The 16,921-nt window shown below is 38.8% G+C and overlaps 1 protein-coding gene across 1 annotated transcript in view; it reads right to left on the bottom strand.

Annotated features, from left to right (window-relative positions):
* The window catches only part of ADGRD1 (adhesion G protein-coupled receptor D1), a 449,125-nt gene that overhangs the window by 122,351 nt on the left and 309,853 nt on the right, over positions 1 to 16,921 (bottom strand). Inside the window, exon 19 of the mRNA XM_051975862.1 lies at positions 4,844 to 4,979. Coding sequence (XP_051831822.1) covers positions 4,844 to 4,979 — 136 coding nt within the window. The remainder of the gene's footprint in view (positions 1 to 4,843; positions 4,980 to 16,921) is intronic.

Below are 16,921 nucleotides of genomic sequence, written 5' to 3' on the forward strand. Positions count from 1 at the left end.
ACTGAGGCAGGCAGAGGGTAAGTGATTTGCTTAAAATCACACAACTAGTAGGTTTTATCAGAGTCACTTCCTAGGGTACTATAGAGTCTGTGAGGAAAGCTTGGTTTGTCCCTTCTCACAACACAATTCAGAAAACTGTCTGAATTCACAAATGATTTCTGGGGGGGGAAAAAAGGCAATGAGAGAAAAGACAAAAGACTTCTCAAGATGCTTGACACCCAGCCAGCCACTCACCCCAGCCATTTTCTTGCTACCCATTCCGGGGATACACTCTCCAGAATATTAGACCTCCAGAGACCACCCCCTGAGAACCTTAATACCTTCAGCCTTTGACAAAGCCATCCTGACTCCTGAGTGAGTATATCCAAAATTATGAAGGCTCATTTTATTTTAAAAATCCTGTACCCAAGCCTAGGCCAGATATCTTCATCCTCATTCAGGAATGTTTAAATAGTCTTTGGCAGAAAAAAGTTCTCCATCCTGCTATAGACTGAGTAGGGTGTGGTGAGACATTCAAGTCCATATATTTGCAAGGTCAATGGAAACTTGATTTAGCAACAACAGCCAGCATTGATATAGTACTTTGTGGTTTGCAAAGTGCTTTACAAATATTACCTCAATTTTAGGCAATTACAGTGGCCCAAATTGGGATGGGCTGCCCCAGGAAATAGTAGAATCTATTTTGGGAGGGGTCTTCAAGCAGAGATAACATGATGAGTAGTTGGATATATTGGGTATGTTATAGAAGAAATTGTGTGTGTGTATGTGTGTGTGTGTGTGTGTGTGTGTGTGTGTGTGTGTGTGTAACCATTGAGGTCCCTCCTAACTTTGAAATTCTCTAAAATAACTTTTTTTTAATTAAAAAAGATTTTTTTTTGTTCCCATGAGTAACTAAATATTTCAACCTTTTGAAGAAAGATGATATTCTTGACCCACTGACAGTCAACTTATTTCTTGGTAGTGGAGTGGGCTTTCAGGGATTCTGTACAGTCTCCTCACTTCTCACCAGTCTTCTTTGGGACTAAGGACACAACTGGGAGATATCTGCAATGGGTGGAAATATGTTTCTCTTACAAAGAGAAGAGAACGGGTCTTTACTAGAATCAAAATTTTAGATTTTAGATTTAGAATTTACAAGTAAATTCAACCAAAATTTGCTGAGCAAATACTGTGTGTGAGACCCCTGGGTTAGCATTGAGAACTTTTAAAAATCATTCAAAATCAAGCAAAGCACTAACCACTGGCTACATTTACATGTGTTTACATACATTTGCATAAACAACTCTAACTTCTCATTGTTACAAAGATATAGACTGCTCGGTTTCCCAACAGGGGAAGAAAAGATCCCTTGTTGATAATATTCCTGTCCACTCATAATCAGAGCAAAATGGCGGTCTTGGCTAACTCATTAGCAGGATTCAGATCAATAGAACATGCAGCCTGTTTCTTGCCAGAGATTGAGCTTCTGCAGTCCTACCCAAGAAAATTCTTTCTCCTGATGTGAATCACTCTGCTTCACTGGCTTCTTCCTTCTAAAGGCTCACTCAAACATGGTCACCTACTGGCTCCAGTTTATCAACCAGGACTCTCACAGAACCACAGGTGAGGGGTCTGTTGTCAGTCTTTACAAGTCAGATCTATTCTTCATCTCCAATCCCCCCGGATAAACTTTAGACAGATGCTTCTGGCAGAACTTTGGTCAGGATTTCAATTATAATAAATTTGGATAATAAAATTATAATAAATTTAAAGTTAGAAGATGAGTAGAGGATGAATGGGGAAGGAAGGGAGGAAGAGAGGGAGGAAGGAAAAAAGAAGGGGAGAGAGGGAGGAAGAAAAGAAAGAAGGAGGGAGGGAAAAGGAAGGAAGGAAAGAAGGAAAGGAAAAAGAAAGAAAGAAAGAAAGAGAGAGAGAGAGAGAAGGAAGAACTAAGAAAGGAAGGAAGGAAGGAAGAAAGGAAGGAAGGAAAGAAGGAAAGGAAAAAGAAATATTTAATAAAAGTTAACTACATGCTAAGTAAGCAAAACAGTCTCTGCCCTCAAGGAGTTTATATTCTAGTGTGGGAAAGTAAAACATAAAGAAAGCTAAAAGGAAGGAAGGGGGTGGGGAGGGCAGATGGTACTTGTATGCCTGCAGCAGCATGGTTTGGAAATGACTAGGAAATAACCAAGAGGCCTGGTCCTTGGCAAGAGAAAGTGAAGGTCCAACCAGCAGAACCAGAGTGTCAAAGGAAGAGTTCAGGATTGGGTGGAAAGGAGATACAGAGGATAAACAGAATGTAATTCATAATTTTTGCATCTGGAACAACTGGTCTCAGGAAAAGAGACTGCTAGAACATAGCCACCAGGAGACACAGGGACATCATAGGTTTTCTAAACTTTTGAAGAGAGAAAATTATCCCAGCACAAAACTTATAGTACATTAGGGACGTGGTAATCAGAGGAATTGACATACTGTGGGATTCTGGTGTCAGCCCCTTATAAATCCCCCAACCTGTAGCAAAGCTCTATGGCATGATCCTAGCTATAGCACTACTTTAGCTATGCAAAGTAGAATAACTTCTGTGTCAATAGGTTAATTGTTTTTTCCATGAAGGATTCCAGGATTTAGAGCTGGAAGGAGATCCTCTCCTTATTTCACAGCTAGATAAAATGAGACATAAAAACAGAGGAAGTCTGTCTTTTTTCATAAAGTGACAGTTACCAACTGGTACCTTATAATTGTGATTCCATTACCACTATCCTTTGTAGTATCATAGTTAACAATCAGTGCTTATTGTGGATCACAGAATTTGAAAGTTGGAAGGGACCTTAGAGGCAATTTAGTCCTATCCATACATGAAAAGGAAGTAGACTCATTCTCTAGAAGAACTTGAAGGAGAATTCTACTCCCTGCAATGGAGACAAGTCATGCTATTTGGTGATGGGATGTAATTGTTAAGAAGTATTTCCTAACAGTTAGGCTAATTAGTAAAGTTATCAAACTGTGCATATCCTTTGACCCAGAAGTGTCTCAAATGGGTCTGTATCCCAAGGAAATCATAAAGCAGGGAAAAGAACCCACATGTGCAAAATTTTTATAGCAGCTCTTTTTGTGATAGCAAAGAATTGGAAAATGAATAGATGCCCGTTAACTGGGAAATGGATGAATAAGTTGTGATATATGAAGAATGGAATATGTGTTCTGTAAAAAATGATGAACAAGCTGATTTCCTCAATCTCTCTCTGGCATTTGGCAGAGTCCCTCACTTCCTCTTTCCTGGACACTTTGTCTTTGGAACACTACTTTCTCCTGGTTTTCCTTGTGGATCCAATTGTTCCCTCTTAAGGCTCCTTTGTTGAGTCTTAGAAAGCCTGGAAAGATTTACGCAAACTGATGCTGAGCAGAACAAGCAGAACCAGGAATACAATAACAGCATTGTACACAGTAATAGCAAGAATGCACCATGATTAACTATAAAAGACTCAGTTCTTCTCATGGTTCGGTGACCCAAGGCATTCCCAATAGACTGGACAGAAAATGCCATGTGCATTCAGAAAAAGAGCCATGGAGATTGAATGTACTTCTGGTTTGTTTTGGTTGAGGCAATTGGGGTTAAGTGACTTGCCTAGGGTCACATAGACAGGAAGTGTTAAGTGTCTGAGGGCAGATTTGAACTCGGATCCTCCTGACTTCAGGACTGGTGCTCTATCCACCAGCCATCTAGCTGACCCTGGAGATTGAATGTAAATCAAGACATGCTATGTTCACTTCTTTTTTCTGTTTCTTTTCTCTCCCATGATTTTTCCCTTTTGTTCTGATTTTTCTCTCCCAACATGATTCATAAAGCAAAATGTATTAAAATTTTTAAAATAGGCTAATTGGTCATTTTGCAACTTCAACCCATTGGTTCTGGTCTGGGATTCTGGGGCTAAGCAGAACAAGTCTAACCAACTATCATACCCCTCTGAATATTCTGTTCTTCAGGCTAAACATCCCTGCTTCCTTCAAGTGATTCCCATACAACATGACCTTGAGGACTGTCACCATTTTTGGCAATTCTTCTCTAGACACTTTCCACCTCTATCAACAATCTTCTTAAGCCGTGGCATCTAGAATTGAACACAACTATCCAGATGAGATATGATCAGGGCAGAATACAATGAGATTATCACTTTCTTCTATCTGACTAATTCCATTTTATTAGATTCAGTATAATACATAATAATCTTATAAGATTTTTTTAGATCCTGATTCTTTCATCAACTGTGTTAGTTAGCCCTTCTAGCTTAATGTCACTTCCAAATTCTATAAACACTTTCTCTGTGCCTTTCTCTAAGTCACTGGTACAAAAACAAAATTAAACAGTCAAGATCAGATCTCTAGGCAATCATTTGGAGATTTCCTTGCCAAGGTGAGGTCAAACCATTAATGATGACTCTTTAAGTAGAATGATTCAACCAGTTCCAAATTCATTTAATTGCATGCCTTTCTAGGACACATCTCTCTATCTTTTCTCAAGAACAGCATAAGCTATTTTACCAATACATGACCAAAGCCTAGGCAACCATATCTATAGCATTCTTCTCGTCTCCTACTTTAATAGCCCTGTCAAAAAAAGAAATAAGGTTAGTCTGGCATTGCATTTTCTTGATGAAACCACGTAGTTCTTTTTAATCACCACCTCTTTTTCTGGATGTTTATCATCCTCCATCTCTTGAAAGAGCCATTCTGAAATTTTCCCAGGAATACATCTTACAGGAAGATTTTTGATACAACACTTAATCCACCATAAAAATAAAAGGCGGTTTGGGGTTTTGTTTTGTTTTGTTTTTTAATTTGTTATTTTTTTTTGGCTACTTACTGTTCCCGGCTCAAATCGGAAACTGATGAGAAGTAAGATCTGGGCCACCAGAATAGCAAAGGACAAGTTGGCATGGATATGGTAGCGCTGGTTTCGAATGGTACTGACTGAGCTGGAAGGGAAAAGATAAAGCAAGGATTACAATCAAAATGACAGTACATCTCTCCTGGCTGATTCCCAACTTATTATAAAATCATAAAACCATAGGTCTAAAGCTAGAAGGGAATTCATAGATCATCTAGGTCATAATTCCTTCATTTTACAGATAGGATAACTGAGGCCTTAGGAAGCGAGGTGACTGCCTAAGATACAAAAGCAGTAAATGTAAGAAGAAGAATTTAAACCCAAGTTCTCAGATCTATTGCAGAGGGGAAGTATTCTATTACTACTGTGAACTTGCCTTGCTCTCTGGGTTTTTTTAGTGGTTTCTGAAAATAAGGAAATTATAGCAACCAGACCCTCAGTGCCCAAGAATGAGATGCTTATTTCAATTTCAAAGATATCATAAGTATTCCGATCTAGACTCCTCTTCACCAAGGCTACAAAATCTGTTCTGTACCAGAATACACTCACAGGTGGTTCCTTTTGGCTTCTGTGAGGCTGCTTTGACTTTACCATCAGGATGTCTACTCCAAGCCCTTACCATGGCAAGGATATGGGGCACATGATGGCTTGCAAGACAGTTAGATCTCTGATGGTGGAAATAGGACATACCCTCAGAATTTTTGCTTTTGTTTTTTTTTTTTTCCTCCCTGTTAATTCAGTGTGAATAAGTAGGAGAAAAGAAAAAAAGCAAAAAGAAATCATCCATAAGTGGCCCTGTCCAGTCTCTCCTGAATAATTTGAAAAGACAGGCAGGCACTAAGGGGCAGAGGGGAAAGGAGGGGGGATGCATTACTCCAGGAATAAACTTGATCTGTATGCAAAAAATGAAGCCTCGCCAAACTGCAAGTCAATTCTTAAAAAGGATGAAGTTCCATCAGTGATGACAGGAAGAACAAGGAAGGAACTTGCCTGATTCCGTGCCATATAACCTAGGGCTACTTGATGCCAGATGGTAACAGTGTTTTAAAATTCTCATGTACTCCAACATCCAGGAAATGCCCGGTGTAATTATCAAGAAGCCGCCTACCTTGGGGAAAAGAGCATTGGATTTGGATTCAGATGATTTGGGGCAGATCCTATCTCAGCTACTGGCTGCCTGAGTGATCCTGGCCAAGTCATTTATATTCTCTGGGGCTCATGTTTTCCATAGGTAACATGATAACTTTGAACCAGAGTTTCTGAAAGATCCCTCCTAATTCTAATATTCTGATAGTCCCTAGGGCTCTCTGTTCTCAAGACCCACCCAGCTTGGATAGTTTCTGTTCTTGTCATTCTTATTCTATGAGTCTGCTTTCCACTTTCATTCACATCATAGGATTTAGAGTTATAAAAGGACGTTAGAGGTCATCAGTACAACTGGAAGCCATTGAGAGATAGACAAAGGGAAAGGATTTTGACTTCATGGAAAGAGACTCAGTTTTGGAGAGAGTACTGGACCTGAAATCAGGAAAATCTGGGTTCAAATCAGGCCACAAACATTTATTAGTTGTGTGACCCTAGGCAAGTCACTTAACCCTGTGTTTACCTCAAATTTCTCATCTGCAAAATGGGAGAAATAATACTTCTCTCCCAGCATTGTTGTAAGGATCAAATTAGATAATTATTGTAGATGCTAAGCCCAGTTGCTGGCACATTGTCCATATAACTGCCAGTTAATAGTTTATTATTATTAGTTGTGTGATCCTAATCAAGTTACTTCACCTCCCTCTGCCTTAGTTGCCTCTTTAAATTGGAGATAATAACAACACTTATCTCCCAAGATGGATGTGAGGATCTAATGCAATACCATATGTTAAGTGCTGTGCCAATCTTTAAGTGATATGGAAACATTGATGATGAGGAGGAGGAGGAGGAGGAAGAGGAGGAGGAGGATAATGCTATATGACAACTCTTTGAAGGAACCAGGACTGTTCAGCTTGGAGAAGAAAAAGTTCATGCTTCTACTGGGGATGAGTAAGTGGCAAGCATGGGAGAGATAATAACACTTTCCCTTCTAACCAAACCGAGCCACTTCCTGTTCCCTCCCAGGATAGTCTAATCTCCTGCTACCAATTTACACATCTTTGCACAGGTTATTCCTAGTGCCTGAATGAACAGAAGCTCCTACTGAAATATTTGCATATTGTGAATCTGTACCCTATATTTACATATCTTGAGGATTTTTTTTAATCTCCTCAGCAGAATATAAGATCCTTGAGATCAGGGACAGTCTTGATTTTATATTTGTAATCTCCAAATCACTGTCACACAGTAGGCATTTCATAAATACTTATAGATTAATTGATGATAGTATTTGAATATAGTGTCATATGGAAGAGGGATTAGATTTGTTCTGTTGGACCGAGAGGGCAAAACTAAAAGTAATGGGTATAAACTACAAAGAGATAAATTTTTTTAAACTTTCTATAACTTATAGCTATCCCAAAGTAAACTGCCTCTAGAAGTAGTGGGCATTCTCTCACCACAGCTTTCCAAGGAAAGGTTGGGTGAGCTGAAGAATGATTCTTGGTCAAGTTTAAGTTGAACACATATATAGGCATATGCATGTATATACATACAAAATACATATGTGTATATCTATACAGGCATTAATGGTTATATATACATGTGTGTATAAATACATTTATGCATTGTGGATGTAAATCTACACATACAAATACATATATATATATTCTTTACTATTTGGTAAATGCTAATTTTTACTAAATGCTAAATTTTACTAATTTGTTAAATACAATTATCTTACTTAATTCTCAAAACACCCCAGAAAGGAGGTAAGTGCTATTATGATGATCCTCCTTTACAGCTAAGGAAACTGAGGCAAATATAAGTGAAGCATTTCACCCAGGGTAACAAAATTAGAAAGTGTTTGAGACCACATTTAAATTTAGTTCTTCCTGGGTCTAGGCCCAGAATTCTATCCACTCTATGTTCTAGTTGCTCCAAATAGTAAATGAGGTTTTTCCAGATTTTCTCTCCCACCCCATCTGCACTGATCCTCCATTTTCAGTTCTTGATGCTTCCAAATCCCTAAAACTTATTTCCCAATGACTGATCCCCAGGAAATTTTCCTAATGCCTCATACACTCTCACATTCACCTTTCCTATCCAGTTCTCCTTCAGTCAGGAAAGGAACATGCATATGATATTGGATTTAATATATATTTTAACATCTATAACATATATTGGATTATTTGCCATCTAGGGGAGGGAGTGGGGGGGGGGAAGAGGGGAAAAAATGGAACACAAGGTTTTGCAAGGGTCACTGTTGAAAAATTATCCATGCATATGTTTTGAAAATAAAAAGCTTCAATAAAAAAAAAATATTGACCTTTAAAAAAAAGGAACATGCATGTGTATGTGTGGGTATACAGAGCTGTGGGAGTGGTATCTCACTCAGTCCAAATGCTCTGAAGGGCAGGGACAGGATTAGGGCTTGGTATGGTTTATAAACTGTCCAGCTTCTTTAGATAGATTGAGTCCTTCACGGGCTTCATCCCAAATACAGTTGTCACCAAGGGAACAGAAAGAGCTGGAGGGTCTGCTATATTCCAGAAATGAGTCAGAATAGCTTAAACATCCAGTTTGTTATGAAGGGGGGAGAGAAAGAGATAAACTCTACACAATAGGAAAATGCTAAATACTCAGGAACAGATGTGAAACTCATTTCTTTGCTACTATTCAGGTGTTAATAAAAGCACCATAATTTCACCTGTGATAGGCAGCCCTGATAGGAAACATGCAAGCTGCATCTCTGACTAACGAGCAAACGATGCAACTATTTTCTCTGAACATTCTCATTCCTGATTCTTCCCTTTTCAATCTCTCCCCCCCCCCAGTGGCCCCATTTCTTCCTGAGACACAGAGTGAGGAGCTCACATCCCAGGGAGTGATAGCATCCACAAGACACTGCTCATTGCCACCTCCCAATAGCAAGACTTCTGAAATCTGATCATTCCATTAGGCCATTTGGGGGATCCTGGAAGGTACCAGTTACGTGGTTACTGACCTGAAGGGGTTCAGAACTCACTAAAGAGACTGTCTAGGATGGAGCCGAGGTCCCACAGCATCCTGACTACTGAAGCCCATAGTTGGTCAGGGAGGGGTGAGGAGGGAGGATATCCTGAAGCCTTGGATGGAGACTCAAAGTGAGTTTCCATATAACAATAGAGCTCAGGCAGCAGGAGGGAAGGGAGGAGGAGACAAAGGAGATGGTGAGAAAATGTCAGGTGAGATTTTTGAAATCATATAGTTTGAACCTCATAATAACTATAACAATAATTAGTATTTATACAGTGTTTTAAGGTTGGCAGTTATATATGTATATAAATATATATACACAAAGTTATAGGTGTATATATACATATATACATGCACACATATAATTTTGTTTTTCTAACAATCATGAAAGGCATTATGTATATATACATATATATGAGTGTGTATGACACACACATATATATACATACATACATATGCACATAAATACATACATGCACCTATATAATTTTGTTTTCTTAACAATCCTGGAAGGCAGGGGCCATTATTATCCCTTTTTATAGATGACAAAACTGAATCCCAGAGAATTAAGGGACCTGATCAGAGTTTCAATTAATAAAAGTCTTCATGAGTCCAAGCCCATCACCCTATTTTACTAAACCATCTATCTGCCTCTAAAGAAACTGAGGTCATAAAATATCTAAGTGACAGAGTGGGTGACCAGGACATAGAAATCTTAATTTCTACTTTTTTTGCATTACATTGCTTTGTATTGTCTCTGAAGGATTAAAGCCTGTGGAAGGTGGAGTGGGGTAAGGATGGGAAAAAAAGGAGAAGGAAGGAGGGAGGGGCAGTATGGTGCAATGGGAAGTATACAATCCTTGGAGATCCTGGGATTCAAATCCCAGTGTTGCCATGTACCAACTTATATCTTAAGGCAAGTTATTCAACTTTCTGATGGACTTAGGATCCTTCCTCCATAAAATAAGCCTGTTCCAAGGCTGGGATTCTGTGATCTCTGCAGTGATCAGATGTGGCCTCCCAATGTCTCCAGATTGTTCTGGCTCCAGCAGAAGGATAATGGGATCTGATCTATTTAGCCTGTACTCATCCTACAGATCTCTACAAAGGAAACACTGAGTTGGGAGGGTAGAGGGAAAGGGTGGAATAACCTTAGGAGCAAAACTCTAGGAGGATTCTGGCCCAACCCTCTCCTTTGATAAGTGAAGAAACTGAGGCACAGGAATATTAATGGTTTGGCTGAATAATTGAGGAAGTAAGTAGCAGAGATGGCATTAAAACTCAGGTCTTCTGAGTCCCAAAAATTATAGATGAGAAGAGAGCAGATTCTTTGTCACGGAAATCCCAATCAACAAGTATTTATGAATGTCTGTCATGTGCTCTAGGCAGGATTCTAGGAGCGAGGAAATACAAATACAAGAACTGAAACAATCTATACACAAAGAGCTTAGTTACATTCTCACATAATTCTAATAATTCACATCATCCTTTCCAGCACAGTTTGAGTTATACACAGCTCTTTTCCAGCTCAGTCCATATCCTTTTCTCTTGTGCATCAAAGGCAAGAAGGCTACAATGCAGGTCACAGATTTAGGAAAAGATCTTAGGGATCATCTACTCCATCTCCTCACTGTGTACAAGCGGGGAGGGAGTGACTTGCCTAAGTTGACATAGATGAGCATGTGTCCCAATCAGATTTGAACCCTGGGGCCTCCTTCCCAGATCAGTCTTTTTCTATGAAGCCTCAGTGATTCCCTAGAGCCATTTTCCTCCCTCTTATGATAGCACATGATATGATGAAATTCTCTTAAATCAGCGCTTAGCACAATGTATGGCACATGAAAGGTCATAAAGTCAGTCTGGGAACTGCAATCTGGTTCCAAAATCAACATTTTTTTTCATGCCATTTGCTCCTTAGCAAGCCTGCCTTTGCATAGTGTTGGTCCAGAGATCAACATTCAGAGATTTAGGACTAAGGGACCTCTGACATCAATGAATTTCAACCCATCCTCCTATGATGTGAACACCAGATCTTCTGTCAGCCTGATTCTCCATTTCTATAAGCTCTCCAGGGTATCAAGGTATTATCCTGAAATATAGTCCAGAACCAAACACAAAAACCCAGATGTGGCCCGGCCAGATCAGATCCCATAGAATCCATCACTGACTTGTTCCTGGACGTTAGACCTCTCTCAATGAGGTACAAGATCTCATAGCTTTTTCTTTTGGATACCATATCATACAGCTGATTTGTATTGAGCTTGAAGTCCATTAAAACCTCCAGACCATAGCAATGAAGGAGAAGGAACTGCTGTCTTCCCAAATCTGTCATTGCCAAGAGATTCTGTCTCATAATCTCTTTCAATCTCTTCTCATCTTCTACAGAACATCGAACCATCCTCTTTTCTACCCTAAACTATTATACTGACTTCCAGATTGTTCTTCCTGATTCTGATCTATTCATTCTCCAACTCATCCTCTGCACAGCTTATCTGAGTAATCTTCCTAATGCTCTGCTTAGATCATGTCACTCCCCTCTCCAAAAGGGAGAATAGCTCCTGAATAGCACCTTAGGCCATTCATAATCTTATTGCAAACTACATATCCAGTCTTCTCTTGATCATCCTTCAAAGAGCTGCTAGAGTTCTGTCCATTCCATGTAACCTTCTGTGACTCCCTATCTTCTCTTCATCAGAGAAGGTAGTTCACCTTCTGATCTCCTCATCATCATCACTTGCCAATGACTCTTTTATGATCACTAGATCAATAATTTCTCTAACTAATTTAATGTTTTCCCCAGTTACATTCAAAACAGTTTTTCACATTTGTTTTTAAGATTTTTTGAGTTCTAGGTTCTCTCCCTTATCTGCACCTACAATTAAGAAATCACATGTGAAGCTATGTGAAACATTTTCACAAAAGTCAAGTTGTAAAAGAAAACATAGATTTCCCATCCTAATCAAAATAAAAATATCACTTATTTCATTAAATCATTGTGTATCTCAGGCCTCTGTGGAGGATTTTGCTATTAAGTCAGAGGTCTGAGATCTCTATCAGTGAATGTAGTTTCCCATTTTGACAAGATCACAGTACCTTTCCATAAGTGGGTTTATAAAGCACTTCATAAACACCTATCTCATTTAGGCATGTAGGTGACATGATAGAGAGTACCAATCTGGAGTCCAGAAGAACTGAGTTCAAATCTGGCTTCAGAAAATTACAAGCCATATGAACTTGAGCAAGTGACTTAGCCTCTGTTGGTTTCAATTTTCTCATCTATAAAATGGGAATAATAATGGCACCTACTTCCCAGAATTGTTGTAAAGTCCATATGAAATAATAATTGTAAAGCATATATTACAGCATCTGACACATCAAAGACACTATATTAATGCTAGCTATTTTTTTATTTTATTTGCTTCTTGCAACAACCCAATGCGATAGGCATTCTAGATGCCCAATTTATTATCTAAGACTTGTATTGTATAACTTTTTCATGATTATAACCAATAATCATGGAAATCAGAGCTAGAGTCAAACTCTCTGTGAATTCAAGCTCCATGTATTTTCCAATGTACCCATTGCCATCTTGCTTCTGATATCTTGAGCCACTCTACCATCTATGGTCTGGAACATTATCAGTGAGTTACAATTTTAGGGAAGAGATTGCTGTTCAGCAGAGTATTGGGTAGCTAGGAAACCACCCAGCCACTGATCTCCTGACTCCAAGGAGCTTAAAAACAATCTATAGAACAAACAGGCATTAACCAACAAGAAAATTGGACCAATAAAGCCTCATAGCAAGGAAGGAACCGTGTGCACTGTGGGCAGACATACAAGAGTCAAAGGGATTAGTCAGAGAGGCCAGTTAAGTCAGACAAATGGTGATCACGGTCCCTACCTTCCTGAGTCAGACAATGAAATGTAGAGTGAGAAAATTCAATAATTCAACCAACATTTACTAAGGTACCTTCTACAGGCAAGGCCAGAAGTACTGGATTGTAGTGCCTTGGAGGCACGAAAAACAAGGTTCAAATTCTATCTCTGATTCCTATTTGGCTATCTGACCATAAATAAGTCAACATTTCTCAGTTTCCCCAGGCAATTAGAAAAGTAACAGTCTGAATTCATGGCCTATTTTTGTAGAAGGAACTTCATAACATTAAATCTCAGGCTTGTACCGAAAAGTAAAATAATCCCTCTAAAACATATACGGTCCAATTCCAGATATGACAAAAAATAAAACCAGTTCTTGCCCCACCCCAAAATTGAAATTCTTCCCTCCAATAAGACAGTGTTCTATCCATCTGTGAGAGAAGGGATGCTAGATATGTACAATCAATCAACATGGATTTGTTAAACACCTACTATGTGCCAAGAGTAATGTGTTGTGGTAGAGAGCTAACCTTGAAGCCACTTGATTTCTCAGGCTTCTAGGCCATTCTCTATATAAGTTGTAGCTAATTCACTGACCTGCATTAGTGGATGGAGTTTCTTCAGAAGGGAGTTTTAGTCTAAACCAGTAATAATTATAGCTAACATTTATATATACTGACTATGTGTTAGGCACTGTACTAGGTGCTTGGAGAAATAACTGAATTTACAAGGAGTCTAAAAGCTCACAGTCCAGCTGTCTAAAAGGGATCTGCTGGGAGATCCCTTCTTTGGAAGTCTTCAAGCACAAGCTGGATGGCCATTTGTTGGATATGTGATAGTGAGGATTTCCTTGGATATGAATTAAACTAAATGACCACTGAAATCCCTTCCAATCTCAAATACTGTGATTTTGTGAAGTACCTGATTTCAAATTGGAAACTATCACCTCTTTATAGATGAATAAACTGAGGCCAAGTGGCAAGAAGCTCAGGCAGCAGACTTGCCTGAGATCAAAGAATCAAAGCATACCAAAAGTACCAAATCATAAATTCAAACCGACTTCATCTAATTCCAAATCCAAGGAGGTTTCCTTGCTATGTCCTATGGACAGTGTTGTTACCAGACAGAATCTTCAAGCCCCGAGCATCCAACCTGGAATAGCATCCACCAATACCTTATTGGCTTATTTAGGGCTCTAGTATCTCATCAGCAGAAGGGGAAAAATCATCCCCACTCTCTTACTAATTCACAGATTGTCAGAATTATTGAGTTTTCCCCTACCCCATCCCTATACACACACACACACACACACATACACACACACTCACACACACTCCCTGATTCATTTTTCTCCCCTCTGAGTCTCTGAAGCCTGGACCTGGCCATGGATGAAGCTCAGGGGGAGCCCAGCAGCCAAGCCTGGATCACTTGGTTATTTGTTTATTGCCCTTAGAGTCTTGGCAAGGCCCTTTGTTACCCTGGATAAAGCATTTTCTGGCAGGGAATAGACCTGTTCCTTTTGCCCTGAGTTCAGGCTTCTTATAAACTTTCACGTTTTATTAAATGAATATCTATATTAAAGGCCAAAATGGAACTCTCCTGCCCTCCAATGAGTCTAATGGAAAACCAGGACTCTCACCCAAATACTCCATCTCAAAGCCCATTTGGCTCTAGGAGTCTTCATTTTCCCCATCCCACCCCACCCTCACCCCCTTCCGAAAAGTTTCTGCTGATTCCCGTTTCTATAAAAAACCTCCAGGGATTAGACTCCTTCCAAATGTGGCGTTCTCACTAAAGGTATTTGCTGGAAGAGTATATGTATGAACCTAGCCAATGCTGCACCTTGGTTCCTCCATTCAATTTCATGAAATTCAACAAATACATCATGTTAAATCATAGAAAAAGCATTAGCACTGAAGTCCAAAATCCAATATGTAAATCCTGGCTCTTCCAGTACCACATGGCAAGTCAGTTCACCAAGATGAACCTCATCTATAAGATGAGAAGATTATATTTGACATCCTCAAAAGGTTTATTTCCAGATTTGAATCTAGACTCCCAGACTTTAAGCATGTATTTATTAAACCATTATATTAGACCCTAGGGATTGCAAAGACAAGAGGAAAAATAATTTCTTCCTTCAAGGAGCTTCTGTTCTATTGGATGCTGCAATGACTGAATGACTGCCCCCAACCTCTAAAATAATGAGGATTCATTTCATTCCTTCATTCAATAAATATTCATTAAGAATCAATTATGTGACAGATACTGTGCTAAGAAGCAATGGGAATATGAAAGGAATCAAAAGACAGTCTTTGCCCTCAAAGTGTCTACAATCAATGGGGAGACACATAGTTTCTACAAGAATGGTTTGTAAAGATCAAATAAAAATTATGTATGGAAAGGGCTTTAAAAACTCCATTAAAGCACTACAAGTTGCAATTCATATCATATATAGATGGGGGTAGGGATAACTGTGGAATAAGAATGAGAGGAAGATTAGGAATATGGAAGTATGATGATATTTTCAATGGAATTCAGGAAGTTTTGGAGATATTTTAAAGACATGGAATTAAAGGTACCTATAGAGGTTTGATGTACAAAAGCTAATGGGAGAGTAGAATGAAATTTTCTCATTATGTAGATTAGTATCACATAAAATTGGGATTGGATGATTTATTATAGTCTTTCTCCTATTTATCTTTCCTTTTGTCTCCCCTTTCTTCCCTTCTTCCTTTTACTTCATTCTTTATTCCCTCCTTCCTTTTCATCTTCATCTTATTCTCTTTTCTCCTTCCTTCCTTCTTCCTCCTTTCCTTTTCTTATTTATTCCATCTTTCCCATAGAATTTTACCATGTTTCCTCTATCCTTTTTTTATTTTCTCTTCCCCTCCTTTCCTGCCTCTTCCTTTTTTCCTTTTTTCTCCCATTCTCTGTCTTCTCTCATTCTTCCTTCTTTCCTTTTCTATCTTTTCCTTCTTCCTCTCATTTTCTCTCTTATTTCTTCTCTCTTCTTTTCCTTCCTTCCTTCCTTTCTCTGTATTTTCTTCTTTGCCTTCCTTTCTCCTTCCCTTCCTGTGTCTTCCTCTTTTCCTTTTTCTTTTCTTTCTTCTTTATTCCTTCCCTCTAGCTATTAGGAAAGCCTAAGAAAAAAGAATTTAGAGAAGGTCAAGTATGTTTTAATCCCATTTTTACAGCATTTCATGCATAAGAGTTGCCTTATGAATATTTTTGGTAGTTGAGTTTGTCTCTTTCTTTCACTAGGACATTCATTCCCAGGGGGCAGATATAATGGGTTAGATTTGGTTGTGTTGGTGTTTTTTAAAAATATCCTTCAGCAGAGATTCAAAATGATAACAAATCAAACTTATCTCTCCTAGATAATATTCTCCAGTCTGCAGAATATTCAAAGAGTAATGGATTGTTACCCAAAAGGTTTAGCCTGTGCAAGAAAGCTTTTTGTTTGGATGTTAAAGAATCCCAGAATCTCAGAGTTGCAAGTGTCTCACTGACCATCTGGTCCAAACCATACAGGACCAAGATCCTTCTCTACAATATCTTCAATAATCATTTGGCTTCTATTTGAGCTGGAGGGGAGGAGTAAGGTCCCAGAAAAGGGATGTAAAGTACTACTTAGGTATTTCTGGGGAAGAGGTAATTTACATACCATGCCAGTGATTCAGTCTGGCTACCTGAGAATCCTATAGATTCAGTACCACTAGCCTGTGTTGACAATACCTAGGATCATAGATTTACAGCTGGAAGGAAACATATTGGTACAATCCTACATTTAGGGAATAGCAAACCACTACAGTATCTTTGCCAAGAAAATTTCAAAATAGGGTCCCAAAAAGTCAGCTATAAACTAAAGTGATTAAACAAATATATATATATATATATATATATATGACTAGAAGAGCCGTCAATGGGCATCTTGTCTATTGACCCTCCCATTTATAGATAATAATGAGACTCGGTGATGTTAAGTAGAAATGTTCAAGATCACCTAGATATTTACTAAATGGAAAATCTGAAATTTGTACCTAGATCCTCTGATTCCAATCAAATGTACTTCCC

This window comes from Antechinus flavipes, chromosome 1 (assembly GCF_016432865.1).
Source record: "Antechinus flavipes isolate AdamAnt ecotype Samford, QLD, Australia chromosome 1, AdamAnt_v2, whole genome shotgun sequence".
NCBI lineage: Eukaryota > Metazoa > Chordata > Mammalia > Dasyuromorphia > Dasyuridae > Antechinus > Antechinus flavipes.